Source organism: Leptomonas pyrrhocoris, assembly GCF_001293395.1.
Source record: "Leptomonas pyrrhocoris isolate H10 chromosome Unknown, whole genome shotgun sequence".
Taxonomy (NCBI): Eukaryota; Euglenozoa; class Kinetoplastea; order Trypanosomatida; family Trypanosomatidae; genus Leptomonas; species Leptomonas pyrrhocoris.
In genome coordinates this window covers 234,037-260,104 of record NW_015438380.1, presented here as the reverse complement: position 1 = coordinate 260,104, position 26,068 = coordinate 234,037, and the positions used below count along the sequence as shown (strand labels likewise).

The 26,068-nt window shown below is 60.5% G+C and overlaps 5 protein-coding genes across 6 annotated transcripts; all 5 read left to right on the top strand.

The window, feature by feature from the left end:
- Window positions 1–74: 74 nt before the first annotated feature.
- Window positions 75–10,232, top strand: ABB37_08429 (hypothetical protein; the record flags this gene model as incomplete). Its single annotated transcript, XM_015807439.1, has 1 exon — window positions 75–10,232. One exon carries the CDS (start codon window positions 75–77, stop codon window positions 10,230–10,232), a length of 10,158 nt encoding a protein of 3,385 aa, XP_015653978.1.
- A 636-nt stretch (window positions 10,233–10,868) lies between these two features.
- On the top strand, window positions 10,869–11,841 carry ABB37_08428 (hypothetical protein; the record flags this gene model as incomplete). The annotated part of the gene is made up of 1 exon (XM_015807438.1): window positions 10,869–11,841. The coding sequence occupies exon 1, from the start codon at window positions 11,038–11,040 to the stop codon at window positions 11,839–11,841; it is 804 nt and encodes a 267-aa protein (XP_015653977.1). The 5' UTR covers window positions 10,869–11,037.
- Window positions 11,842–12,613: 772 nt separating this feature from the next.
- On the top strand, window positions 12,614–13,703 carry ABB37_08427 (putative mitochondrial spermidine synthase; the record flags this gene model as incomplete). The annotated part of the gene is made up of 1 exon (XM_015807437.1): window positions 12,614–13,703. The coding sequence occupies exon 1, from the start codon at window positions 12,801–12,803 to the stop codon at window positions 13,701–13,703; it is 903 nt and encodes a 300-aa protein (XP_015653976.1). The 5' UTR covers window positions 12,614–12,800.
- A 742-nt stretch (window positions 13,704–14,445) lies between these two features.
- Window positions 14,446–19,671, top strand: ABB37_08426 (hypothetical protein; the record flags this gene model as incomplete). The annotated part of the gene is made up of 1 exon (XM_015807436.1): window positions 14,446–19,671. Exon 1 carries the CDS (start codon window positions 14,707–14,709, stop codon window positions 19,669–19,671), a length of 4,965 nt encoding a protein of 1,654 aa, XP_015653975.1. The 5' UTR covers window positions 14,446–14,706.
- A 624-nt stretch (window positions 19,672–20,295) lies between these two features.
- Window positions 20,296–21,855, top strand: ABB37_08425 (putative tyrosine phosphatase; the record flags this gene model as incomplete). Of its 2 annotated transcripts, none has more annotated exons than XM_015807435.1 (1): window positions 20,296–21,855. In XM_015807435.1, exon 1 carries the CDS (start codon window positions 20,578–20,580, stop codon window positions 21,853–21,855), a length of 1,278 nt encoding a protein of 425 aa, XP_015653974.1. In that variant the 5' UTR covers window positions 20,296–20,577. The 2 variants fall into 2 exon arrangements, with proteins under 2 accessions (XP_015653974.1, XP_015653973.1); XM_015807434.1 differs by having other exon boundaries at window positions 20,302–21,855.
- Window positions 21,856–26,068: the final 4,213 nt, after the last annotated feature.

The window sequence follows — 26,068 nt, the reverse complement described above, 5'->3', positions numbered from 1 at the left end:
GAAAGAAAAGCTGAGAGACCACCCTCCCCTCCCTACCCCCCCCCTTCCCCGAAGAAGCACCAGCGCTAGCCTGCATGACGTGCCTCGTCGCTGTTTGCGTTGCGGTTATTGCTGGGTACGTCCTGCTCGGTGGATTTGCCCTGTTTTTCCTCGTGCGTTTTGCGTGGCTGAACTGCGTGCGCGAGGCGCGGCCGCGACAGTGCGGTCAGCACCTCCTGTCCTACGGGGTGTTGCTCTGCTACTTAGTCCTCTGCGTGTGGACAGCGCATGGGTCAGCATTCCTGCAGAGCGGGCTGCGCCTCGCGGCTTCGTCTTCAACTTCTGCCTCGCACGTAGGCACAGGATCTGCATTTGGCGCCAGTAGCACCTCTGTCTCTTCCAGGTGGCCCGTGCGTGTGCTCGTCGAGGTCGGCAGCTTCTTGGCTGACGCTTTCCTGCGTCCGTGGACTCCCTTCTCCCTCGCGGCACCAGCCACGACCGCCCACGACGCAGCCCTCTCTTCCTCTGCCCCAACGCTGCTGTTTTGCAGCGCGCTGTGCGCCTTCGCCCAGGTCGTCGCCGCCACCTCTCTTTACGGCACCTTCGCGGTGTGGTGCAACACACGCTGGCGCTACGTTGTCCTGCGAACTGTCGCCCAACACGCCGATTTGTGGGCGCTTCTCTTCCCGCTCGATCCCGCCGAGGATTTTGCTGCTGCTGCGGCGGCGGCGGCGGCGATGCGGTTTTCGGCAGAGGTGCAGCACAGCTCTCAACATCAGCGAGACGGATCGATGGACTCCTTGTCGTCGCCGCCGTCGTCGCCAGCCGCCGGGGCACAACGAGGCGCAGCGGGGCGTCGTACCGGGCGGGTGAGCGTTATCGCGCCAGCGAATGCCTCGCCGCGCACTCCGCCAGGTCTTCCCCGATTCAACGCCAGCGGTAGTAGTCGTGTGAATGCGGCTGCGAACGGCCGTGTGTTCGCACTTTCACAACGTCCTGACCGCGCTGCAGGCACTATGGAAGAAGAGGAAACACGGCCAGAGCGGCAGCGGCGACGCCATCTCTTACGTGTTCGGCAACGTTTCTTGTCTGCCTTCTGGGTGACCGACGCGACGGTGTTGTTGATGACGTTCTTCTTCTTTAGTAGCCTCGCTGCCGGTCGGGTGGCCGTCACAGCTGTCATGGCCTCGATCTGGACGCAGCGCTTCTCCAGCGGCGCAGCTTCATCGACAACAGGGATGCCGTCGACTGCCTCGACACGGAAAAGCTTTACCCCCTACCCTACCGAAGGCTACGTTGCAGTGATCGGGCTGTGCTACCTCGCACTTCTACGTCTCCGGCTGAGGCGTCAGAGAGCGCTCCTGCGCGATCTTTTCGTGCTCGTGCGCAGCTCCGCAACAGCAACAGCAACAGCGGCAGCACCGGCAGCACCTTCTCCTTCGCTGTCGCCCCTCCCCTTACCACGGCAGCGTCGCTCGCGTCTGTTGCACGGTGCTGAGGCGAACAGCAGTCGAACGCACCGCTCCAGCCGCTGTCGACTGTCTCGATCTTCTGGTTCACTATCGTCGCCCGCGTCGCCGACGCACCCGCTGTGCAGCCGCAGCTTCGACAACGCACCATTTTCTGGCTGGGTCACCGTCAACCCGCGGCCGCCGTTGCAGCGCGTCGCGTTTGATGTAGACGCCGAGGATCGCGCGACGCGGGTGAAGGAGAGTGGTGGCCGATCTGCGTCGCTCTTCGCTCGCTGGGGTGTGCGGTGGTGGTCGTGGTCGTGGTGGCCAGCCCAGACGCAGACTCGTGCATCGCGCCAAGAGGGCGGCAGCTCCGCGGATGCATCTTCTTCCACGCCTTCCGCCACGTCAAGCCCGGCAGCGGCAGTGCAGCCCAACCCCCCGAAGTTTCGCTTTCTGATCCTCACCACGGCGGCGCTGCTTGCCGTGCAGCTGGCGCCCGACTCGACGGGCGTGTGGGCGGCGGCGCTGGGGCTCATCGGCGGCTGTGCCGCCGGCACCACTCGCGACGCCCTCTGCGGACCTTTCTGCTGGATCGTCACGGACTACCGGAAGCTGCTGCGGTGCTCGTGGTGGGGCCTGTTCGCCTCCCGCGCCTGCAGCCCGCGCGCGATGGACGTCTCTGCGGCGATCTCGAGCCTGTCGGAGCAGCAACGGCGTCACTTCATGACGCTGCACATCCGCGGTGCCCTACCGCATCCCTACCACCGCCGCCATCCGTCGTGCGTGGTGGTGGACGAAGACGAAGAGGAGGACTGGGTTGCGGAGACGGCGAATAAATCCTTCGCTGTCAACGCGCTCGTCGAGGCGGCGAAGACGGCGACAGTCGCCACCATCACCACTAACACAAGAACAAGAACAATGCCGACGCCAGACTTTATTACCTCACCACGTTCGGCGGGGTCGGCCAGCACCACCAGCCCGTCCGCGTCGTCCGCCACAACAGCAACAGCGGCGGCATGCCTCGGGGACGTCGGAGATGTGGACGTCGACGCGTTACTTGCGGACGACGATGCACCTGGGATGTCCGAAGTCGGAGGAGACACGTACAACGACGATGAGTGGAGTGAGCGCGACAGCGTCGTGGCGGCGTTCTCGCTCACGCAGTTCTGGCACGGAGTTGTGACGCAGGCGCTGCAGAAGTCGGCTGCGCAAGCTACCGGGTTGCAGGGCGCGCCTTCTCCCGGATTGAACGTCGAGGGAGGCGCTTTACACGAGTCTTTCGAGGGCCCAGCGTCCACGACGCACGCGAACTCCTCCGTCGTCTTTCCATCGCTGCCGGGGCTGGCACACGTCCCCCACGGCGGCAGCAGCGGCGGCGGCGACGCGTCTATAACGTTTTTCAACGCCAGCTTTCTGGGTGTAACGGACCCCTTTCGGGTCGCCGCGCTGCTGTCCCTGGTACCGACGGAGTCGCCTGTCAACGGAACGGCGAAGACGCTGCTGCCCATCGCACCGGGTTTGGAGCTCGGCCACGACCTACGCGCGGGATTTGGGCCGAAGAAGATGAAGAGGTCGATGTTGCTGACGGCTCCGGCGGCGGCACGCGTTGGTGCGGCGGAGGAGCGGGGGAAAGAGGACGCAGCGGAACGCGCGCGACAGGTTTCTGCTGCTGCTGCTGCCGCTGTTGGAAAGGAAAACAACGAGGATCATCCCGAGCGCAATCGCAGCTCTCCTCGCCCTACACCCGCTGACGCGCAGCGACGTCCCCCGTTGTCCTCCTCACCACCACCACCGCACGCGCCTCACGCAAAAGATCACGCGATCGCGACGGCGCCAGAAGCGGGGTGGCTGTCGAGCGCGCTGGCCACCGTTGTGTCCGTCATCGTCGGGCATCGCCGGTCGGTCTCCTCACCCCCGCTGGACGCACACGCAGAAGGAGCTGAGGAAGCCTTCACAAGTGCGTTGCCCGCCGAGGTGGTGCACGACATGTCCACAGCCAGCAGCCTCTCCATCGCCACCTCCGCCGCTGCACGGGCGCTGCAGCAGAGCGAGGAAGGCTTTGAACGCTTCCTGAGCTGCGTGCGGCGTGACGGCGACAACACCTTCGCTCTGCAAAGTATGCTGTCCGCGCACGGCAACACGTACGGCAGCCGGGTGGACGCTATGGGGCGCGGCGCGTTGCACTACGCCGTCATTGGCGGTTTTGTCCACGGGGTGTGGTTCCTCGTCAAGATCGGCGCGGAGCCGAACCTGCTGGATAAGGCCGGCTACGCCCCGCTGCACTACGCCGTGCTGTACCACACGGTGCACCGCCTCTCACCCACCATTACGGATGAAAACACGAGCGCGACGGTGCGGCAGGCGCGGCAGATGCTGGGCATCCCAGTGGTGGCCACGGCGGCCCTGCAGGCACCCGAGCAGGCACGGAAGCGACGCCAGCTGCGACAACAGCGGCACCGCCGGCTGATGCGGCGGCGGCTGCAGGCGGCGTACAGCGCCACGACCGACCCGAATCGCTCTTACGGCGGCAGCAGCAGCAGTGACAGCAGAGACAGCAGCGATAACGGTAGACCGGTACTGTCGATGGTAACGAGCATGAGCACCGTCAGCGACGTCTCTCGCATAAACAGCTACCACGGCAGGTCGTCGCCACGGCTGCGAAGGGCAGAGGAGCAGCACGACGAACAGAGCCACCACCACCACGGCAGCAGCAGCATCAGCAGCAGCAGGAGTGTTGCGAACAGCACCCCGCTCGGGATTCCCAGCAGCTCGCACGATGAGGAACTCGCCGACAGTCCGCTGCTGGAGCTGCTGCCCACCGACATGCCAGATGACCCAGAGGACGCCATCGTGGAAGAGCCGGCCTCGAGCATGGCGGTTGTCGCCGCGGCTGCGATGGCGCAAGAAGAACGTGGGCAGTGGTACGGCCTGGTGGGTCGGCTCTTGAGTCTTGGGGCACTCGTGGACTTCCCGACGGCGCGCGGCCTCACGGCGCTGCATTTGGCGGTCTTGCAAGGCGCCCTCGGTCTTGTGAACACGCTGCTGCGGGAAGGCGCCAACCCCCTGCTGGGGTCGGAGCTGGAGACGCGACCGTTTCTCTCTCCTGCCAACGATGCCGCGGGGGAAGAGACGGAGGAAGACGGGAGTCTCGACGCAGCAACGAAAGCACAGAAGATATCCGGTAGAGGAGACGGGGAAAGGGGCGAAGAAGCGGTGGAACTGGACAGGTCTGCGGCATGGACTCAGCAGGTCAACGCGGAACTCCAGCGCGCTGTTGGTGGACGGCGGCGGCGTCGGCGGCAAGAGGAGTCGCGGACGTGCGTCGTTCCTGGAGAAGAAGAGCAAGCAGAGGAAGAGACACCGTATGGCGCAAAAAAGCGCCAGAAGGGCAGCGCGAGCTGGGTGGAAGCACCATCTCCTGCGACGTCGCCACCACCACAGGGGACCACCAGTGTCTTCGACACGGAATGGGTCGACGTGCACCTCACACACGCCGGCAGCCCCATCGTCATGGGTCACTGCAAGTCCCCGCTGCTCTTAGCGGTAGAGCTGGATGCCGACCTGGTGGTGGCCAGCATGCTGTACCACGCCACGGTGCAAGACACGTATCGCCGAGTCGCCGCCAGTCTTCGGGTGGGGAAGGTAAAGCGCGGCAGCAGCACCGGCAGCAGGAGCAGCAACAGCCTTCACGGCAGCGGTGGTGGTGGTAGGGGAACAGGACACGTTTCGTTTCTTCACGACGGTGACGTTGGCGTGCCGTTCGTGTCGTCGGCCAGCAATTCGCCTCTGCCCCCGTCGCCGGTGTCGCGAAGAGTCGCCCACGGCAGCCCTGTGCCGTCTCCTCTGGCGGTGGTGGACTTGACAAATACAACGGATCCGTTGCAGCAGCAGCAGCAGCAGCAGCAGCAGCAGCGGCCGCCCCTCGTTCCATCTCCGTCTCCTACAGCTTCCTCCTCCTCCTCACGCGCAGTTACACCCGGTGCACCATCGCGCAGCAGCGTGCACTCGAGGAAGCCGTCGCTCACCACCGCCGTGGTGGCCGGTCGCATCGGCAACACCTCGCCCCCCGCTGCGCCAGGGTCAGCACATCCGCTGATGGAAGAAGGGGGTGTTGATGAGGCTGCCCACAACAATGCTGCTGCCTCTGCCGCTGCTGTCGAGTTGATTGCCGCCGTCGCAGCGCTTCTGCCGTCGCCCACCGTCATCAACACGGTAGGCACCAGCAGCAATCGAAGTAGCCCCGCGCCGCCGGTCGGTGGAGGTGGAAGTGGCGGCCACCATCAGCGTGCGGGCAGCCGTGTCAGCAACAGCAACAGTGTCACGGACCTCATCTCCTCGGTGAGTGGGGCGACGGCCGACACAATTGCGACAACGATCACCACACTGGCGTCGACGTGGGTCCGTACCTGCTGGGCGCGGTCCTGCGAGCACGACTTCCGCGCCATTCACGTGGCACTTCTGCTGGGCAACGCGCGCGCGGCGCGGGTGCTGCTCCTACGCTGGACCTACGATGGCAACGTCCGAGGCGGCGGTGGCGGCGGCAGCGCGGTGCTCGCTGCGGCAGGCCGTCACCATACTACCAGTGGGGTGCATTCTCTGTCGTCAGGACCGACGACCCCGAGTCGTCGCGGAAGAGGAGGAGGAGAAGACGCAACGCTCACCAGCGGGACCCCCTCCACGGTGCCATCACCCGCCGTCTCGCCGCCCTCGACGTCACTCCCGTCCTCTTCCGCTGACAGGCGCGACACCGCCTCCACGATGACGACGACGACGCTTGAAGCGCTGCCGTCCACTGTCGCCCAAATCACCGTCCCCGTTCACGACAAAGGCGAAGGCGCGGTGTTTGCTCATAGAGAACGGAGCAGCAACGGCAGTGGCGGCAGCAGCGACGATGAGGGGGCGCAACGAGGGCTGCCCTCTTCTTCACCCCGCAGTCGTCATCATCATCATCATCACCGCGGCCATCGCTCACGTGCCCCGTCGACGGCAATGCTCTCCCTCGCCACCTCCACCGGCGCCTCTGCCTTCTGGGTGGTCCCACTGCGCCTTAACTTTTTCCACCTAGCCGCCATAGGTGACTCGACGGAGTGCCTCGCCTACGTGCTGCGGTGGAGCGGGGTGCCGGACTACGTCCCCTGCGCGCTGAGCGACGCGTTCCATGACGAGGCACAGGCAGAGGAGTTGCGCTGGGACGTCCACGCCAACGTTGGGAGGCTAGCAGCGACGGAGACGCAAGATGCGGAACATTGTCGCGGCGCCCACCACGGCTGCCAGAAGTGGCGCGACGACCCCACCAGCACGCGGGAGCCGACGAGCGTGATCGGCACTCTCCCCCCCTTCACCGCCGCCTCTCCGGTGTTGACAGAAGGGATCGCCCTGCCGACCGCCACCACCACCACTGCCGCTCTCTCGAACGCAGAGGAATTGGGAAGCAGAACGAATATTGTGGTCGTTAGCAGCGTTCTCGAGAGTCTGCGCACCAGCAGCAGCAACAGCGGCAACAACGATACATCGCGCACGCGGACCGGTGGAGCGGCCACGGCGGCCCCCACGTTGCGCAGGGCGGGTAGTGCGTCTGGTGGTCCGCAACCATCTGCCACCGCTGCGCTGCACCTTCCGGTTCTCATGGAGGAGCCACCACCGTCAGCGACACTCCCGCCCGCACACGCGTTGTGCAGGTCGTCGTCCCTCATCGCAGAGGTCGCAACGAGGAGAGACGGCGAGGCGGTCACCGGGTCGGACACCCTCTCCGACGTCTTCAACCGCACCTGGAGCAGCAGCCGGTCCTCGCTGAACTCCGTCTCCTCGAACGAGGCGCAGCGACGGGCGAGCGCGTGCCCCGGTCTCGCTTCCTCTGTCCTGCCCCGTCGGGCACTTCGCCTACGTGCGATGTGTACGCTGCTGCAGTCGCACCTCCAAGACGACGGCGTGCGGTGGCGGGTGCGCACGACTGTCTTTGGTCGTCGCCGCCGCTGCGGCAGCAGTGCCCCCGGTGCGATGCTGCGACCTCGCGCCACGGCCACCACGCGAACAGAAGAAAAACAGGAGAAGGGAGACACGGAAGGAGGGGCCGTGTGGGACCGCGCGTCGTTGTCGCCATCGCCGTCCGCTGCCGCGGTGGGGCTGGCCAGTGAGCAGAACAGCGTGCTGGCGAACACGTGTTTCGGCTCCACTGCCGCCGCGGCCGCCCTGCACACTGGCATGACGATCTGCTATGCGACTATGAACAACTTAGTGGATGAGGAGGAGGTGGTGGCGGAGGAGGAGCCGCACCGCCATACCGACAGTGTCAGTAGCAGCACCTGCAGTAGCGCCAGCAGCAACCCGACCTCAAATGAAGGCAGTGGCTACAGCTACGATGCGCAGACGGCGTCTGGCACCACCAGGAAAGAAACACAAAGCCGTGTGAAGAGGCACCACCGTCAAGTGCACGCGCGCCGGCTGCGGGAGCACGAGCGGCTGCGTCGTCTCCATCAACAGCGGCGCCGCGCCTTTGTCTCCGCCGTGACGAAACTGCGTCAGTGCATCGTCCACGTCCCGCTCGACGTGGCCCACCTCGCCGCGATAGAAATGGCGGTAGATCGGGCCTGTACGACGCTGCCATCGGCGCCGGCACGCCGCAGCTTGCAGCAGGCCCTGTTGATCGTGACGCGTCGACTGCAGAATCAGAAACGTCGTCAGCAGCTGATCGGTGACCTTCGAAGGAGTGCCGCCACAGCTGCAGCGAGGTCAGGAACAACACCGTCTGCTGTCAGTGCGAGGCAGCGAAGCTCGACCGACGACCCGGCACATGACAGCGAAGCAAAGGGCACCCTCGGCGTGGAAGACTCCTTCGCAGGGAACACCGCTACAATATCGAAGGACAGTCACCCCGCGTCCAGCTTCCCCAGCACCCCGACGGCGGAGGCAGGCACACGAAGACGCGGCGGACACGTGAACAGCCCCCGGCAAGATGCGAGGTCACCGTCGATTGCCACCTCAGCTCCCTCGTACTACAGTGCCCTCGGTCAATACACCGAAGGGGAGTCTAATAATGCTGGCGAGAAGGGCGGTGGCGACTTCGTTTTGGATGAACGATGGCGTCGCTTCCGACACGAGCAGCAGCAGCAGCGTCTCCGGCAGCTGCTCACGGCGCTGGCCAGCGAGCTGAACGCAGTCGATACGCGAGGGTTGACGCCGCTGCACTACGCGATTGCGAACCAGAACGCCGGTATGGTGTATCTGCTCTGTGCCTACGGGGCCACCTTTGTCTTTGCGTCCGAGGAGACGGAGTCGCAGCTGGTCGGGCGCTCTGTAAAGGCGGTGGCCGCAGAAGCCGCCATGGTTGCGGCGTTGGAGGACAACAGCAGCAACAGCAATGGCACCGCGACGTTCTCGGTGACGAGTGGGAGTGATTCGGAGGGATCGCTGGCTGCGTCGATGGTGCACGTTGATGGTGCGCCGACGGTGTCACCAATGATGGCGTCCACCGTTATCGTCTCGCCCACCGGCATGCTTACCCCGGCGCGCAGCGAGAAGACGGGGACAACAGCGCCTGCAGCGACGAGGGCGAGGACGACGGCAGCGGCACTGCGTGCGCAGCTGGCAGACTCGGGCATCGTCGCCGCGGCTGATATTCTCGCGCGCTACAGCGAGCACTACGCCGGTCAGCTTACCCCGGCCACTCGGGAAGCGCTGCGTCAGGCCGCCAAGGCAGCTAGAGCGGAACCCTTACTACGGCACCTGCCCACACGCGAAGCACAGGAAGGGGGGCGGCTGGACGCGTCACACGACGGACTTCAGCGAGACGCCCCGCCTCGAGTCGGCACATCACCGCTGCAGCTTCACTCTACTCAACCGCCGATTGCCTCCACTACAGCCAGTGCTACACCCGCGACGACAGCAGAGTTGGGTGGTGATGATGGATGTGTTCCTGCTACGTCGACGACTGTCGCTGTCTCACTCACCACGCCGCCGCCGTCGACCTCCTTGTCGTCGTCCCTCTCCGCCTTTCCGCAGCTCCTGCCACCGCAACGACCACCCCCGCTGACGCAGTTTGTTGCGCCGCCCTCGACGATAGCTGCCACGCTGACCGAGGCGCTGGGCCTGGGCGTCAGCAGCATCTTCGCCGTGGCCGCAGCAGGTGCCTTGCGGGAGTTGAACGTAGCTGGGCAACAGGGCACCCGTGAATCGGTGCCGGCAGTGGCGTCGGCTTCCTCGACGCCGACACCGCAGAGCACGATGGCTGCCCCGACAGAAGCCGCAATGATGGCAAGCAGGCGAAATAAACTTCACGACCTGCAGGCGCACCTCGTGGAACAAGAAGAGAGGGCGCTCCAGCAGATGGTGGGAGGCGCGAGGGCGGTGTCTCGCTGCAACAACAATAATAACAGCAGCGTCGCCACTCCGCTGCTGCCTCCTCCACCAACGGCCTCCAGTGCCAGAGCACGCGAGAGTACTGGGGAGGAGAAAATGGCTCGCGGTAATACAGCGTTGCCGTCCCCCGCCTTCGCGGCGACCCCAACAGGGGACGTGGCGGCGGCCGCCGCGGTAGAAAGTGCGGTTGCATCTTCTGGGGCTGCCTCTCGCTGCTCCGCCGCCTCCTCTCCTTCGGCACCCGCCACTGCCACCGCGGCGACGGCGGCCGCAGACGCGCAGAATGCGGTAGAGTACGCGATGCTCGAGCCGCACGACGTCTTCGTCACCCACGTCGTGCGCAACCCGGCGAAGGCGGACAGCATGGTGCGGGCGGCGATGGAAGGGACAGCGCTGAGGTACCTTTTTCAAGCCTATGTGGTCACGAGTACGGTGGGAATTTGAGCAGCGCGCGGAGGGGATGGCAGGAGGGGAGGGGGAGGGATGCGACGCTGACTTGGAAAACTGTCCCTGCTGCGTGCGTGTGTTTATCTGCTCGTTGATCTCACCCGCAAGCCTCAACGCTCTTTTCATTCGAGCCTATTATTTCTGTCTTGTGGCATCTCTCCTGCGCTGCCACCAAACGCAGTGGGCGGCGGAGGCGAAGAGAATCGACGCCCAAAAAAAAAGGAGGGGTGGTAAAAGAAGCAAACAAACAAAAGGCATCTGGTAGTTTTGGAGAAGGAAACGGACGAAGCGGAGATGCTCGTTGGCGAAAGGCCTCCTTTGTGTGTCCGCTTTTTTTTGTTGTTGTTGTTTTTGTTTTTGAAGAAAGAGGGAAAAGAGAAAAGTAAACGGAAGGGCTACAGCAAAGTGCGCTCCTCCACCTTTAGCGGTGCCGCCATGTTCGATCAGTACTCACCGCTGCCGCCTGCGGGTGCACCGATCGGAAAGGAAAGACAAGGTAATTGCCGTCCTCTTCCACGACGCAGCAGCGCGTGTTCTCGTCTTACCAAAGCCTCCTTCTCTGCTCTGTTTTTTTTCCCTCCCATCTGTGACATCGCATGTACTTTTTCCTCACACTGTTGATTTGGCGCACTAGTCGAGAAATTACATTAGCTGCCTCACAGCCTCACAGCATCCACCCCGACTCTCCTCGTCATTGTCAAAGAGTTGGTGTTTGTTCGCTGCTTTCTTTCTTCGTGTGTTTCACTCGTCAAGGAGGGGTTTCGATAGATACACATTCGGCAAGTCTGACAGCTAAGCGAAGATGGGTGGGTCCTCGAGCAAGAACAAGACGGGGCCGCTTTACGTCCCCGATCCGCACCGGCCCTCTCACCTCTTTGTGCTGCGCTCCCCTGAAGTGCTCTTGGCGACCGTGGCGATGGCCGCGAGCTTCTTCCTTCTCCTGACCGGCACCCACAATGACAAGCTCAACGGGTACAACGGGTTGTGGGAGACGTTTAACCGCAAGAGCCGGGTGCGGATGCAGAGTCGCGAGGCAGAGGCGCTGCCCGATCCCCCAACGCCGATCAGCGCGGACATGGCGCTCGTGGTGGTGTGCACGCTGGCGTGCAACGCCTTCCTCAACGCGTGCGCGCGCGTCCTCGTGAACGAGCAGTTACGACTTGAGAAGGAGGAGGAAACCGCCTTTTTGAAAGCGACAGAGAATCCCGAGACGCGTGCGGAGGCGTTAGCGAAGAAGGCAAACGCCTTGGCAGAGCGCATTAAAATATGGGAAGAGAACGATCAGCGCCGTGCCGCCGGTCGCACGTTGAAGCGCGAACGAATCGTGCAAGTCGATGTCATGGCGGATGATGCGTTGACCAGCATTATTGTCGTCGCCTCCGTCATTTTGACCGGCCTTACCGGGTGGTTCATTCAAATGCAGCCGCCAAATGCGATCCGCGGCTGCGGCGCTGGCGCCATGCTGGCGGTGCTGGTGGGCGGCATGGTGGTGTGCGGCGCCGACCGCAACCTGACTGGGCTGCGCCACTACTGCAACTACGTGAATCTTATCTGTGTGGCGTGCTTCATGGTACTCTTTGCGCGGGCGACGTTGCTGGCGAACTAAAACCGTTGTTGTCGTTCAGCTATTATTGTTCTGCCTTGTGTATTACGATGATGACGGGTTCACCCCATCAGCAAGCTGTCAAAAGAGCTCGTCCTTAAGTCTCGTGGATGTGTGTGTGTGTGTTGTTGTTGTTGTTGTTGCTGTCGGAGATATATATATATATATATGCATATTGTGTGGTCTGTGCGGTAGCGTTCTCGTAGTCTCGCTTTCCTTTATTGCTTGTTACTTTATACACACTCACGCGTTGCACCTCCTCATCAAAAGAATCGGCTTCCATCGTACTTTTCGGGTTTCCGCTGTCGTTGATGTGTGTCGCTCCGTGCTCCATACAACCTTCACAGACGACTTAGTGGTGTGGACGGAAAACGAAGAAGTTCTAAGCGTAATAAACAGTACGGGCATCAGCAGCCCAAACCTTAAGAAGACGAGCAAGAACAGCAGTAATAATATAAAGATAGCCGATCAAGCGCTTTTCCTGTTAAGCTTTGGTTGCTCAGATCTGTTGCTTATGCATAGGGATCTCTTTGTGTGTGTTAGTGCCATTAGTGATTTATTCTTCAAATACGTGCTCGTGGAGTGTAAAGTCACGTAACCCTCAAATACCCTCGCCGCAACATGGGGAAAAGGGCTCATGCGGCAACCAGCTGCCTCGCTGCGCTCTACGGCACGTCACGTAGCTCCATCCTCCTTCCCCTCCCCCTCTCTCCTCCATTTTCTTTCTAGTTATTTAATCCCCGTTTTCCTCCTGTGTGTCTTCATACTTTAAAAAGAACAAAAAAAAAGTGCGTACTTTTCTAAGACTAGTCCGCCGGATATATTTGCCCTTGTTGCTGTGGTGGTGGTGGTTGTCCGTGACTCGCCCTATTTCCTGCTGCTACTGTCTGTACGAGTGCATTAAATCATACACACACACACATATATATATATATAGGACGTTAAAACCAACGGAAGAGGAAATGCCCGGACCTGGTCTCCTGCCCGATGGTTGGTTCCGTGAGGAGAGCACGATGTGGCCCGGTCAGGGCCAGGGGCTCAAGGTGGAGAAGGTTCTCTACGACGCCAAGACGGATTTCCAGCACCTCACCGTCTTCGAGTCCGATCCAAAAGGCCCGTGGGGCACCGTCATGACCCTCGACGGGGCCATTCAGTTCACCGACTACGACGAGTTCGTGTACCACGAGATGCTCGCCAACTTGTCGCTGACGACGCACAAGAAGCCCGAGCGCGTCCTCGTCATCGGCGGTGGTGACGGCGGTGTGGTGCGCGAGGTGCTGCGCCACAAGAATACGAAGGAGGGCATCGTGCAGTCGGTGGAGCTCGTCGACATCGACGGGGCGGTGATCGAGCAGAGCAAGCTGCACTTCCCGCAGATCGCGTGCGGGTTTGCGGATCCGTGCGTGACCGCCACCGTTGGCGACGGCGTCGCCTTCGTGAAGGCTGCGGCGGACAACGCCTACGACGTCATCATCATCGACACGACGGACCCGGACGGGCCTGCGTCGGAGCTCTTTGGGGCTGACTTTTACAGGAACGTCCTGCGCATCCTGCGCCCCGGCGGCATCGTGTGTAACCAAGGCGAGTCCGTCTGGCTGCACCGCCCCCTCATTGAGACGATGATGGGTTTCCTGAAGAAGGAGATCGGTTTTGCGACGGTGAAGTACGCCATGATCTACATCCCCACCTACCCGTGCGGCAGCATCGGCACGCTGGTATGTGCCAAGTCGCCGGAGACGGACGTCGTGGTGCCGGTGCGTCCTGTCGAGTCGCTTGGCTTTGCGAAGGACCTTAAGTACTACAGCACGGACATGCATAAGGCGTCGTTTGTGCTCCCCCGCTTTGCTGCGCATCTGAATGAGTAAGGAAGAGAGAGAGTTCAAAAAGCAAAGGAATTTGGTGAAGAGCAGTTCTGCGGCGGCGACATAAGTGCAGGATGCATTGCTTTGTTTGGTTGTTTGGTTCCTTTCTTCTGGTTTTCGTGTCCTTTGCGGTGCGAGGACGAAATCAGAGGTGTGGTGCGCCTGACAGTGATAACCGGCGAGGTGATTGCTGCCGCGGCGGCGAACTGGTTTGTGGTCTTCCTCACTGGTTTTATTATGATTATCTGTTCGTTGCCGGCTCGCTGCTTCACTCGGTGCTTTAACACCTACTAATTTATCTCCTCCTTCTTTTTTCTCGTAACTGATGCTCTGTCGCGAGTAATGAAGCAAGCAAAAGCGCGTCAGCACGAAAAGGGTTTTTTTGTTATTTTAATGCACTTTGTTGGCTTAAAAGCTGCGAGTAAGAGAATTTGAAAAGCAATAGCAGAGTGACGTACCGACTCGCTGACGGCGAGAAGAACGATGAAAACTGGTCACCGCAGTTTATTTGGAACGAGGGAAGTCAGCAAAGCTATTCTCTAAATACATATATATATAGAGAGAGAGAGAGAAGAAGAAGCCGACTCGACATTTAAAACTATTAAGAAGAAGTCTTTTTCCGTTTTTGAACTCCTTCTTTTTTGTTGCTCCATCAGTTTCTCCCCTCCTTCCCCTCTCATCCTTCCCCTCTCATCCTTGTCTGTCAACCCGGCTACCCAACCCCCTACACACACACACACCTATAGAGCTCCCATCACCTTGTGTGGCCCAATCCCATTGCGTAGTGAACTTTCCTGCGCCAAGTCTTGCTACATTCATCGGTGTAAGGGACGTCTTCTGCCCTCTTCTTTTCCTATTTTATTATTTTTTAAGTGGGCGAGATACTTCCCTCCCAACCACCTTTCTCAAGCTTTTTCCTTTCTCGTAACTCATCTAGACCTTTCATGTGAGCCCGTCGTGTTCGGCTAGCTTGCGCCCCTGTACTTTTAAGCAGAGCTGTAGATATATGTATGTATATCACCATACCCACTCCTTTAATAGTCAAGACTGTTTACACCTGCGGACGATGGCGGGCGACACCGCCAGCGACGGCATTCCGCTGCTCACACGCCTCCTCCTCGTCCGTGCCACCGCCTTCTTCGATCCGTCTTTCCCGAGCGATGTGCACCAGCCTTCGGCCTCGTCACGGCCGCTTCCTCGCAGACGATCATCGACAGCAGCCACGCCAGCGGTCAGCACCACAACAGCGGCTGCCACTCAGGTCAAGCCGTCCCTACGCATCGTGGCCCATTACACCGAAAGCGCAGCGAACAAAACGGCTTCGACTGCGGACCCGTCCGCTCTCCGTAGTGCGACGACGACACCGAAGGAGGACGCCGACTTCTTCGCTGCGCACGCGACGCTGCATCAGCTGCTGTCCTCGCTGGCCTCCGACCGGCTGCGTGAAAAAGTAAAGCTGCGGCAGACCCAAACGGACATCGCACGCACGGCGGTGCAGCTGGCTCGTGCGACGGCCGGCTCCTCGGCAACGGCAACGGCCGCCGCAGGGTCCCCGGATGCGATCGGCTTCTTCCCGAGCTCCATCGCGAGTGCCTCCTCGTCCTCTTCCCTCAAAAGGAACGAATTCTACGCGAATGCGACAAACGTGGATGACGAAAGCAGTCAGAGCGGCGCGGGAAGCAGCAACAGCATCAGCAGCAACAACCCGCAGGTGCAAGGCATCCTGGCGGCGACCACGGCAACCTTTGCCGAGGATGCGGCGTGGCGCAGCTTGATGACACCCTACCAGCCGGAGCTGAACCCGTGGAGTCTCACGCCTGTGTCGGACGAAGGCTGCTACGTGTCGCTGCCCTCTCCGGCCTACGTTCACTGGTGTGAAGTGCAGGCCGCCCGCTACTGCCGTGCAGCAGACGGCGCAGAAACGAGCTCGGTGGAGCCGGAGGTGCAGGGCGGCCCGATGTTATACAACGACGTTGTGCACTACGCGAGCGGGAACGATGTGGGCGGAAGAAACGTCTGCAGCGGCAGCGGCGAAGAGCTGGGCTACGTACACGGCTACGTCTTTCTCCTCGACGGCGCGGTCTTCGCGGGGGCGGGCGAGCAGCAGGCGGCCGCGACCTCCGATAGTGGACCGCTCTCCAGTAGTGACGGTGAAGTAAGCGTGCTGCTGTGGTGCGTGCTGAGTGACGCGCCGGTGTTCAACTTCATGCGCTCGCTGACGCTGGAGGCGGTGACCGCGATGAGCTACGTGGCGCAGCGCACGTATCACGCGTTCGCCGAGTCATCACCCTCGCACGGCGCAGCGGCAGAGATAGTTGGGGGTGTCGGCACGGATGTGTACACGAGCGCGCTGGACAGCGCGTTGGACGAGATGGTGGTTCGACCGCTTGCGGTGGAGCTGGTTCGGCACGGCTCGGTGTCCAGCTGCACCTTGCCGGGTGACAGCTTCACCGTGCACCTGCCAGCAACGCGTGGGGGCCACGCCGGCGTCGCGGCACGTCTGCAGACGTCGTCGTCGACCGCGTCTGGCGCGGCAACGTTTCGCCGCCCGGTGGAGCTGCTCTTCCCCTTCTCCGATGTCCCGCTCGCGGTGCTGCTATTGAGCTTCGGCGAGGACGCGCTGCGGGTGCTGCAGTCGCTACTGATGCAGGAGGAGCGCGTCGTCGTCATCGGAGCCACGCCGCAGCACGCGTCCGCCTGTGTGGTGAGTCTGCCGAGCCTCATCGTGCCATTTACCTGGGTCTCCCCCTTCGTGCCGTACCTCCCACCGCACGCTGCAGCCGAGACAGGGCTGTTGTATACCTTGTTGTCGACGTCCTTCTCCGTTTCGCGTCAACTCGAGCCACATCATCAACCGCGGCAGTCCGGCACTCCTGGCTCGTCGTCATCGCAGCAGCAGCAGCAGCAGGTGCAAAGTGCCGGCTTCCTGCTCGGCAGCACCGCCGGCATTCGGCCATATTTGATGTTTCTATCCGCCTTTGGTGTGGCGGAGGAGGGCGGCGGAAGTAAAGGATCTCGCAGTGGTCGCCCGCCACGCGTGTGGATCGCTGATGCGCGCACCGGTGCCGTCGGTGTGTGTCCTACGGAACCCGTTTCTCCGTATGTACTCACCGATACGAAGGCACAAAGCGAGAACGGTACGAGGAATAGGAATTCGAGTACTGGCACGGATCGCAGCTGCACGGCTCACGGCGGTGCCTGCGCGTGGACCGCGCCGGTGCACCTTGACCCCCGTGCTGCTGCTCCGCAGGTGTACGCCGGCGGCTCCCCTCGGGAGACGTCCCAAAGCCCCTACGTGCTCTACCACGCGGTGCGCAGCACCCTCCGCACGGCGGCGGAGCTCAACGTGATGGACGCGGCTTCGCTGGATGTACTGCCGCCTTTTCATGACGAACTGTGCGATGCGCTGCGGCGTGTGGCGCCGGCAGAGAAGCGGCGACAGTTCCGCCACGCGTTGGAAGCGCTGACCCAGCACACCCAAGCGCGGGTGGACCACCTCGCCTCCCTCGCCGCGCGTCTGGCGCGCGGGCTACGACAAGCACGGCGGGCCGCCGCTGCTACGGCCGGCGCGGCGCGCCTCAATGGCTTCGGCACAGACAGTGTGAACAGTACAGACAACGGCAGCTGCAGCAGCAGTATCAGCAGCAGCAACTGCAGCAGTGGCAGTGACGATAATGATGGTGGTGGTGGTGGAGCGGCGAGCGTGGAAGATACCTTTCAGAAGGACGAAAACGCGTCTTTCCGCGCCGTGGCAGAGGCGAGAGCGGCGTCTCACTCCCTTGCCTTTCCTGACCCGTCCTCGTCCAGCGACCATGCCCCGTTCCCCACTCTCTCGCCCAGCGACATCTGGCAGGTGCAGTCGGGCTTCCTGGGCTACGTGGTGGAGCGCCTAGCCGGTGGCTATCGTCGCGGCATCACGGTGGACGGCAGTGGCAGCAGCCGGCGCCGGTTCATGCAAGCTTCCGTCTTTCTCACGCCAGGGCTGGACCAGCACTACGTTCTGGCCGAGACCGTCGCCCGCACACACCTGTTTCGACAGTTCGAAGGGGCGGTTCTGGCGGCCGAGGCGCTCGGTCTGCGCCGTGTGCTGGGCGGGTGCGGCCTACGCGTCTCTCGCGACGGCAACGGTGATGCAGGCGCGTGTCACGTCATGGTGAAGTACCTGCGCCCCCTCGCGCTGTTCGCCGTCCTCTGTGACCGGGCCCGGCTGCAGTACCCCGAGCTGTACGCCGATGTCCCCCGTCTCGACGCCGTGGGCACGGTGTACACCACGCTGGTGGAGCGCTGCTTTACGCACCGCACCGGTCCACCTCCGGCGGCCGTGTCGGTGCCTTCAATTATACGCAGCATCGCCGGCAGCAGCGCGGCCTCGGACGTCCATCGTGCGGCTGTCGTCTCGAGCAACAGCACCGGCGCCTACACAAGCAGCAACAGCAGCGGCGGCTTCCGCAGCTTTCTGTCCAAGGCGGCCAAAGCGATGAAGCTGCACAGTGGAGGTAACAGCGGCAGCAACAGCAGCGGTGGCGGGCGTGGGCTGCCGGTGGTGTACATCGCCGCCTCCGTTGCGTGCCTTAACAGCTTCGCCGTCGCCCCGTTCTCCGCCCAGCACGTCGTCCCGCAGTCGTTTCAAATTACGACGTACGACCGCAGCGGGCTTGACGGCGAGCGACAGCCCCGACACCACCACCACCGTGGCCTTCACTTGCGGCGTCACGGTGGGGCAAAGAAAGGAAGTCATCGTCGGCGTCGCGGCAAGTCCCTGGCGGATCTCTACGCCATTCCGGTAAAACCTCAGCGACAGCAGTGGGAGCTGCAGCAGCGGTATCAGCAGCGCACGGCCATTCACATCGACTTCACGCTGGATGACTGCACGACTGTGGTACGGAACGTCAACGCGTCAGGTGGCGTGAGCGGGGCCGCGGTCGGGGTGTCGAACAGCAGCGTGTATGTGAGCGGGGTCGGGTTGGACGCGGAGGCCCTGACGGCGCGGGCGCGGGCTGGCAGCGGCGGCAGTAACGACGCGACGATTCGAATAATGGCCGAGGCCTCGCTCAGTATATGCCACACGCTACCGCTGGACATAGTGCACCAATTCGATGCCTATGAACCGCTGCTCGCGCCTGTTGTGGTCGCCTCGTCCTCCGCCTCCGTCACGGGAGAAGCTGCTGCGACGGTGGTGGTGGGGGAAGGGGACTTCACCGGCCCAGCCGCCTACATGGGCGTGGGTCTGCTGTGTCCTTCCTGTGTGAACGTGTGGCGCGAAGGAGAAGCGCGGGCAACGCGTGTGCTGCTGGAGCAGCGCAGCAGCAACTCCTCGCAGCTGCCGCCGAAGCCGGTGAAGGTAATCGGGGCCGCCACGCCCTCTGAAGCGCAGTCGTCCATGGCGCAGCCCGACTCTCCGCCGCCGCCGCAGACGGGATCCGTCGCAGCAGCAAACAGGACGCGAGTGGGCGCGCCACCCGTCACTTCGTGGGGGACCTTCACTTCCGGGGCCCCGCTTGGATTCCCGATCGACAGCACCCCTTGCTATCTCCCCGCGGGACACAACGGCGGCAGCAGCGGCCCCAACGACACGAACAAGGCAGTGCTGTCGTCCGTTGACACGGCCCACTCCGCCTACGCCGCCCCTCCCGTTCTTTCTGCCACGTCGGCCGTCAGTCCCACCGCGCCAGCGTCACGCGCCAATGTCCATCACGATGCGTGGGATAGCTGGGGGGTGCAGGCACCGATGGTCGCCGTGAGCACCCCAAGCACGGTGGCGGCTACCGACGTGCATACCGGCAGTCCGACCAACAGCGGCAGTCGCGAGGTGATGACGGCGGCGCAGCCAATGTCCGCTCCCGCGCCGGGAGACGTGATGGATGAACTGTTTGGGGGTCTCTCTGGCTACAGCAACGTGGGCAGCGCGAGCAGCACTGTGCAGCAGCAGCAACAACCACCTCGGCGTCAAACGCTCGATGACTTCTTCTGATCCTCTAAAAACAAAGAGGAGAGAGAATGAAACCGTTGTGATGCCGTCAGCTGTGGTGCGGGGTGTATGCCATTTACCTTCCTTCTTCTTCTTTTTAAGCAGTTGGTTTCCTGCTTGCTGCTGCATGCCGTAAAGCCGGCAACGAATCGCACACGCACACACAACCTTTAAAAACACGTCTCTCTCTCTCTCTCTTTCTCCGTTGCGATTGGCGCTGAGAGGGGTCGAGGTGTTCGTAGGATCGTCGAGCAGCCGAAGCAGCACCGGCCACAGAAAGCAAAAGGGTCTATCGAACGAGCACGTATATTCCCTTCTTCGTCTTTGTTCTTCGAAGGTCTCCGCAGTCGAGACCCCAAAAAATAAGAGCAGCGAGGAACCGAGAAACGCCCTCTTTTTTGTTTATTAATTATTATTATTCTCATCTCGAAAGGGAGGAAAAGGACGCTGGGGTGTGAAGCAAGGTGGACGCCGCCACCTCGCCAGGTCTGCCAACCATTTCCTCGTCGTTCCCTTTGCTGTTGTTGTATTGCCAGCTTGCTTGGACTCCTGCTTCTCACCTCACTCCTCTTGTTCTTCACGCACGACGGCCCACACCCCGCTCCTTCTTGCTTTCTAACATGAAAGAAAAAGGAAGCTGCTTTTCCAGCTGGACGTGCACCGCGTCTGCAGGGCGTCTGATCGACTCCACGCAAACGCGCCCGCGAAATACACACACACACACACGCAGAGTGACCACAGCGATAGGTGTACACTTTACAGCCTTTTTTCCCCCCTGTAAGCCCTCCGAAATAAAGTACATCTTCGCCGATCGCGACCCCTCCCGAAAGACGCTGTTAAAGGCGAAGGAGCAGAGAGAAAACGAGAGACAACGAAAGGCCGCGGCATCGACGCAGTTCCGACAGCATCATGGCCGCCTCCTCCTCCCCGCGAGAGCCACTCGTGCCGACCATCAACTTCTCGATGGTCTGCCCCGGTGTCTATCGAAGTGGCTACCCAACCAAGAAGAACTACTCCTTCCTGTGCGCCCTGCGCCTTCGCAGCATCCTGTACCTCTGTCCGGAGGACTACGCCGAGAGTAACTTGAAGTTTTGCGAAGAAAACGGCATCCACGTCTTGCGCTTCCCCACCGAAGGCAACAAGGAACCTTTCAACGACATCTCCGAGCCGCTCATGCACCGCATCTTGGGCGCCATCTGCGACACACGCAACCTGCCGTTGCTGATCCACTGCAACAAAGGCAAGCACCGCACCGGCACGGTGGTGGCCTGTCTGCGCCACCTGCAAGGCTGGTCGCTCGTCTCCATCTTTGAAGAGTACAAGCGCTTTGCGAGCGACAAGGCGCGTGTCGGGGATCAGCAGTACGTGGAACTGTACCACCCCATTGTAAAGCTCACACCGCCTTTCGTCGCGCCGTGGGTCACCATCACGCCACGTGCGACGCTGGTCACGTCGGACCGTGAGCTTATCGAGGCGGAGACGATACAGCTCGGTACGAGTCTCTTGACGCCGGACAAGCCACTGAAGAAGGCGGGCGGTGGGCAGACAAGAGGAATGGGAAGCGCAGCCACAACAGCGACGCCCGCAGCGCCCACCGGCGCAACCCCTCCAGCAGTCGCGGGCACCCTCTCCGCCGTGCCACAACCACCGTCGCCGAACGTGGTGCCCGCCCCACCCACCACCACCACCGTCACGCCTCCGACGCTCTCCTCTCCCTCGACGGGGGTGTCCGCCTCTGTCGCGAATCCTTCTCTTCCGCCGGCGCCCCCGCCTTCCGCTGCTGCCGTCCCGGCGCTCGCGCCAGCGCTGGCGGCTTCGTCGGTGTCTCGGCTACCCACGCCTCAGCCGCCGGGTGCCCGGCAGCAGCCGGAGGTGCCATTTCCAATGCACACACCCGGCAGTACCAACACAGCAACAGCGGCAGCGGCAGCGGGGGCGGTGGCTAGCGGCGGCAGCAGTAGAGTTGACGGGGGTGTTGCCTCTTCCCTTCCAGGAGCGAGCCACGGTTTGGGTAACACAAATGGAGTCCAAGCAGGTAAAGGGACGTCGACCACCACCCCTCGGCCGTCACCGCCATCGGCAATTACACCGACGGTGTTCGCCACCGTCCCGCCGACCCCGTCCGGCCCCTACGGGAGCCGCAGCGGTGCGAACGCGCATGGTGGTCCGCCACCACCCAACAAATAGACGCGGCTGATGAGAAAAGAAGGAAGGGAGGAGAGGAGAGGAGAACATGGCGGAGAAGAAAGCACGACGAGAGGTCAAGGCTCCCTGCACCTCTCTCTCTCTCTTCTATACATTCTTTACTATTATTATTATTATTTTTTTTGAAGGTCAGATGGAGGTGGAGGAAGAAGGAGGTGAGGTGCGGCGATTTGGCAGGAGAGTGTTGAGTGAATCGCGGAATGTCGCCCGCCTTTGTGCGCTCTCGCGCGTCCGCTCGCTGCGCTATTGCCAATTCAAAAAGGAAAAGAAAAAATGATACGTGCGGTTTTTCATTTCCTTTCCCCCTGTGGCGAAGAAGCCAAGGCGCTCTCGCAATTCCTCAACGTCAGCTGATCAGCAGCTTTGTTCAGAGTGCGTATTTGTGTCGCGGCCGCTCGTACTGTATTTGAATTATATATATCCTCTATCTCTTCCTATGATGGGCCCTCTGTGTCTTCTTTTATTATTCTGCCGTACTGTCACGTAAACCGTCCTCGTTCGCTCAAGCCGAGTCAAGCTGGAGAACTGTAAAAAGGAAAGAAGAAGCGTGTACTGTGTAACGCCTGCGTAGGGCTCTTTGCCCAATACGGGAGAGGTAACACAGGAGGCAAACAAACAAAAAAGAAGGGATCCTCTACGCACATTCTTTACTTGTTACTTGCTTCGTTGATGTGCTCAAAAGGTGATGGATTGCTGTTTAGATGTGGATGTTATATCTAATTTCTTCTCTCGCCATCTCTATTGTCTCCCTTTCTTTCTACTGTTCGTTAGACGGAGAGCGTTGCACTTGAAGCGCATTGACCGTGTGTATGTGCTCTGCTCTGGCTTGACCAGCAAATGGGCAGGTGGCTCATGCAGCTCTTCAAATGATGACCTTTCCTCGACCGTTGTCTCCGCCCATAGACTTTTGTGTGGTCGAACAAAACGCATCAGAGAAGACGCGGAGACGTTGCGGTTCGATGTGCTCTGTATGCGTGTGTGTGTGTGTGTGTGTGTGTGTGTGTGTGTGTGAGTGAGTGTGTGTGTGTTCCACAGCTTCCGACGGCGGACGACGCGTGATGCGACCTACACCTTAGCATTATGAAGTTAGCCCTTCAATCTGACGATCGTACGTGACTGATTGCTTCAAGTTCCGTTTCAAGACTATTCCTGGCTGAAGTCGTTCGTTGGTGGCATTGACGCTTGCAAGTGCCTGCGTGTTTGTAGGCGGTGATCTCGTACACCGCAGACATATCTCTCTCTCGCAGCAACGTGCTTGTGTAAACAGAGTGCGCAGAGGAATCACATCAGTTGTGCACCCTGTGATAGCAGTGACGAAGATTGCAGCCGCCGGGTGCGTTTGTGTGCTCCTACGGCTTGTTGTGTGTGCTGTCTTGTGTGGAAGTGGTGTGGGTAAAGCGGTGCGGTGCGGCGTCGAGAGCGCTGCCACTGCATCAGCGCACCGACTCGCGCCTCGTTCCTCTGCCTTTTTAGGTCGCATCACGCGTACCTTAGCATTATGAAGTTAGCCCTTCAATCTGACGATCGTACGTGACTGATTGCTTCAAGTTCCGTTTCAAGTTCATTTTGGCTGAAGTCGTTCGTTGGTGGCATTGACGCTTGCAAGTGCCTGCGTGTTTGTAGGCGGTGATCTCGTACACCGCAGACATATCTCTCTCTCGCAGCAACGTGCTTGTGTAAACAGAGTGCGCAGAGGAATCACATCAGTTGTGCACCCTGTGATAGCAGTGACGAAGATTGCAGCCGCCGGGTGCGTTTGTGTGCTCCTACGGCTTGTTGTGTGTGCTGTCTTGTGTGGAAGTGGTGTGGGTAAAGCGGTGCGGTGCGGCGTCGAGAGCGCTGCCACTGCATCAGCGCACCGACTCGCGCCTCGTTCCTCTGCCTTTTTAGGTCGCATCACGCGTGATGCGCACCTTAGCATTATGAAGTTAGCCCTTCAATCTGACGATCGTACGTGACTGATTGCTTCAAGTTCCGTTTCAAGACTATTCCTGGCTGAAGTCGTTCGTTGGTGGCATTGACGCTTGCAAGTGCCTGCGTGTTTGTAGGCGGTGATCTCGTACACCGCAGACATATCTCTCTCTCGCAGCAACGTGCTTGTGTAAACAGAGTGCGCAGAGGAATCACATCAGTTGTGCACCCTGTGATAGCAGTGACGAAGATTGCAGCCGCCGGGTGCGTTTGTGTGCTCCTACGGCTTGTTGTGTGTGCTGTCTTGTGTGGAAGTGGTGTGGGTAAAGCGGTGCGGTGCGGCGTCGAGAGCGCTGCCACTGCATCAGCGCACCGACTCGCGCCTCGTTCCTCTGCCTTTTTAGGTCGCATCACGCGTGATGCGCACCTTAGCATTATGAAGTTAGCCCTTCAATCTGACGATCGTACGTGACTGATTGCTTCAAGTTCCGTTTCAAGACTATTCCTGGCTGAAGTCGTTCGTTGGTGGCATTGACGCTTGCAAGTGCCTGCGTGTTTGTAGGCGGTGATCTCGTACACCGCAGACATATCTCTCTCTCGCAGCAACGTGCTTGTGTAAACAGAGTGCGCAGAGGAATCACATCAGTTGTGCACCCTGTGATAGCAGTGACGAAGATTGCAGCCGCCGGGTGCGTTTGTGTGCTCCTACGGCTTGTTGTGTGTGCTGTCTTGTGTGGAAGTGGTGTGGGTAAAGCGGTGCGGTGCGGCGTCGAGAGCGCTGCCACTGCATCAGCGCACCGACTCGCGCCTCGTTCCTCTGCCTTTTTAGGTCGCATCACGCGTGATGCGCACCTTAGCATTATGAAGTTAGCCCTTCAATCTGACGATCGTACGTGACTGATTGCTTCAAGTTCCGTTTCAAGTTCATTTGTGGCTGACGAAAAGGCGGACTTGCGTGCGCGCGTGTTTGTGGGATCGGCTTCTCAAGCTTGCTGCTTCAATATTTCCATCGTTTATGGTGGCAGCTGTCAATGATAGCGTTGGCAATGGCGTCTTATTCATCCAAGAAAGAAACAATAATAGTTGTTAAAATAATAATAATCGCTTCATACGGCTCAGCTGTGCATGCTCCCGTGTTACCGCTGCTGAAGGGGAGGGAAAGGGAGGATATGTTCTCCACCTCTCCCTTCAAACGGACCCGTTCCGCGCCTTCGACGATGCGATGACCCCATCACCCTTATCGACCCTTTTGGCTCCTTCCTTTCTCTCTTCTCTTTTCGTCTTACACTTCGCGCTCCCACACACCACAACCAACGTGATTGTAGTCAGAGCGAGAAGAAGCAGTTCAAAAGGCAAGCCAAAGCGGCAGCGACCGACAGCTTCGGACAATCAAAGGTATCACACGCACACACGGTACATACTTTTCTTCTTCTTTTTTACATCCACTGGCTGGAGGTACACAACATCTGGCACTTGAGCAACCCCACTGCGCATGTGTGTGTGTGTGTGTGTGTGTGTGAGTGTGTCCACAGCTTCCGACGGCGGACGACGCGTGATGTTAGGTCGCATCACGCGCGACCTACACCTTAGCATTATGAAGTTAGCCCTTCAATCTGACGATCGTACGTGACTGATTGCTTCAAGTTCCGTTTCAAGTTCATTTGTGGCTGACGAAAAGGCGGACTTGCGTGCGCGCGTGTTTGTGGGATCGGCTTCTCAAGCTTGCTGCTTCAATATTTCCATCGTTTATGGTGGCAGCTGTCAATGATAGCGTTGGCAATGGCGTCTTATTCATCCAAGAAAGAAACAATAATAGTTGTTAAAATAATAATAATCGCTTCATACGGCTCAGCTGTGCATGCTCCCGTGTTACCGCTGCTGAAGGGGAGGGAAAGGGAGGATATGTTCTCCACCTCTCCCTTCAAACGGACCCGTTCCGCGCCTTCGACGATGCGATGACCCCATCACCCTTATCGACCCTTTTGGCTCCTTCCTTTCTCTCTTCTCTTTTCGTCTTACACTTCGCGCTCCCACACACCACAACCAACGTGATTGTAGTCAGAGCGAGAAGAAGCAGTTCAAAAGGCAAGCCAAAGCGGCAGCGACCGACAGCTTCGGACAATCAAAGGTATCACACGCACACACGGTACATACTTTTCTTCTTCTTTTTTACATCCACTGGCTGGAGGTACACAACATCTGGCACTTGAGCAACCCCACTGCGCATGTGTGTGTGTGTGTGTGTGTGTGTGTGAGTGTGTCCACAGCTTCCGACGGCGGACGA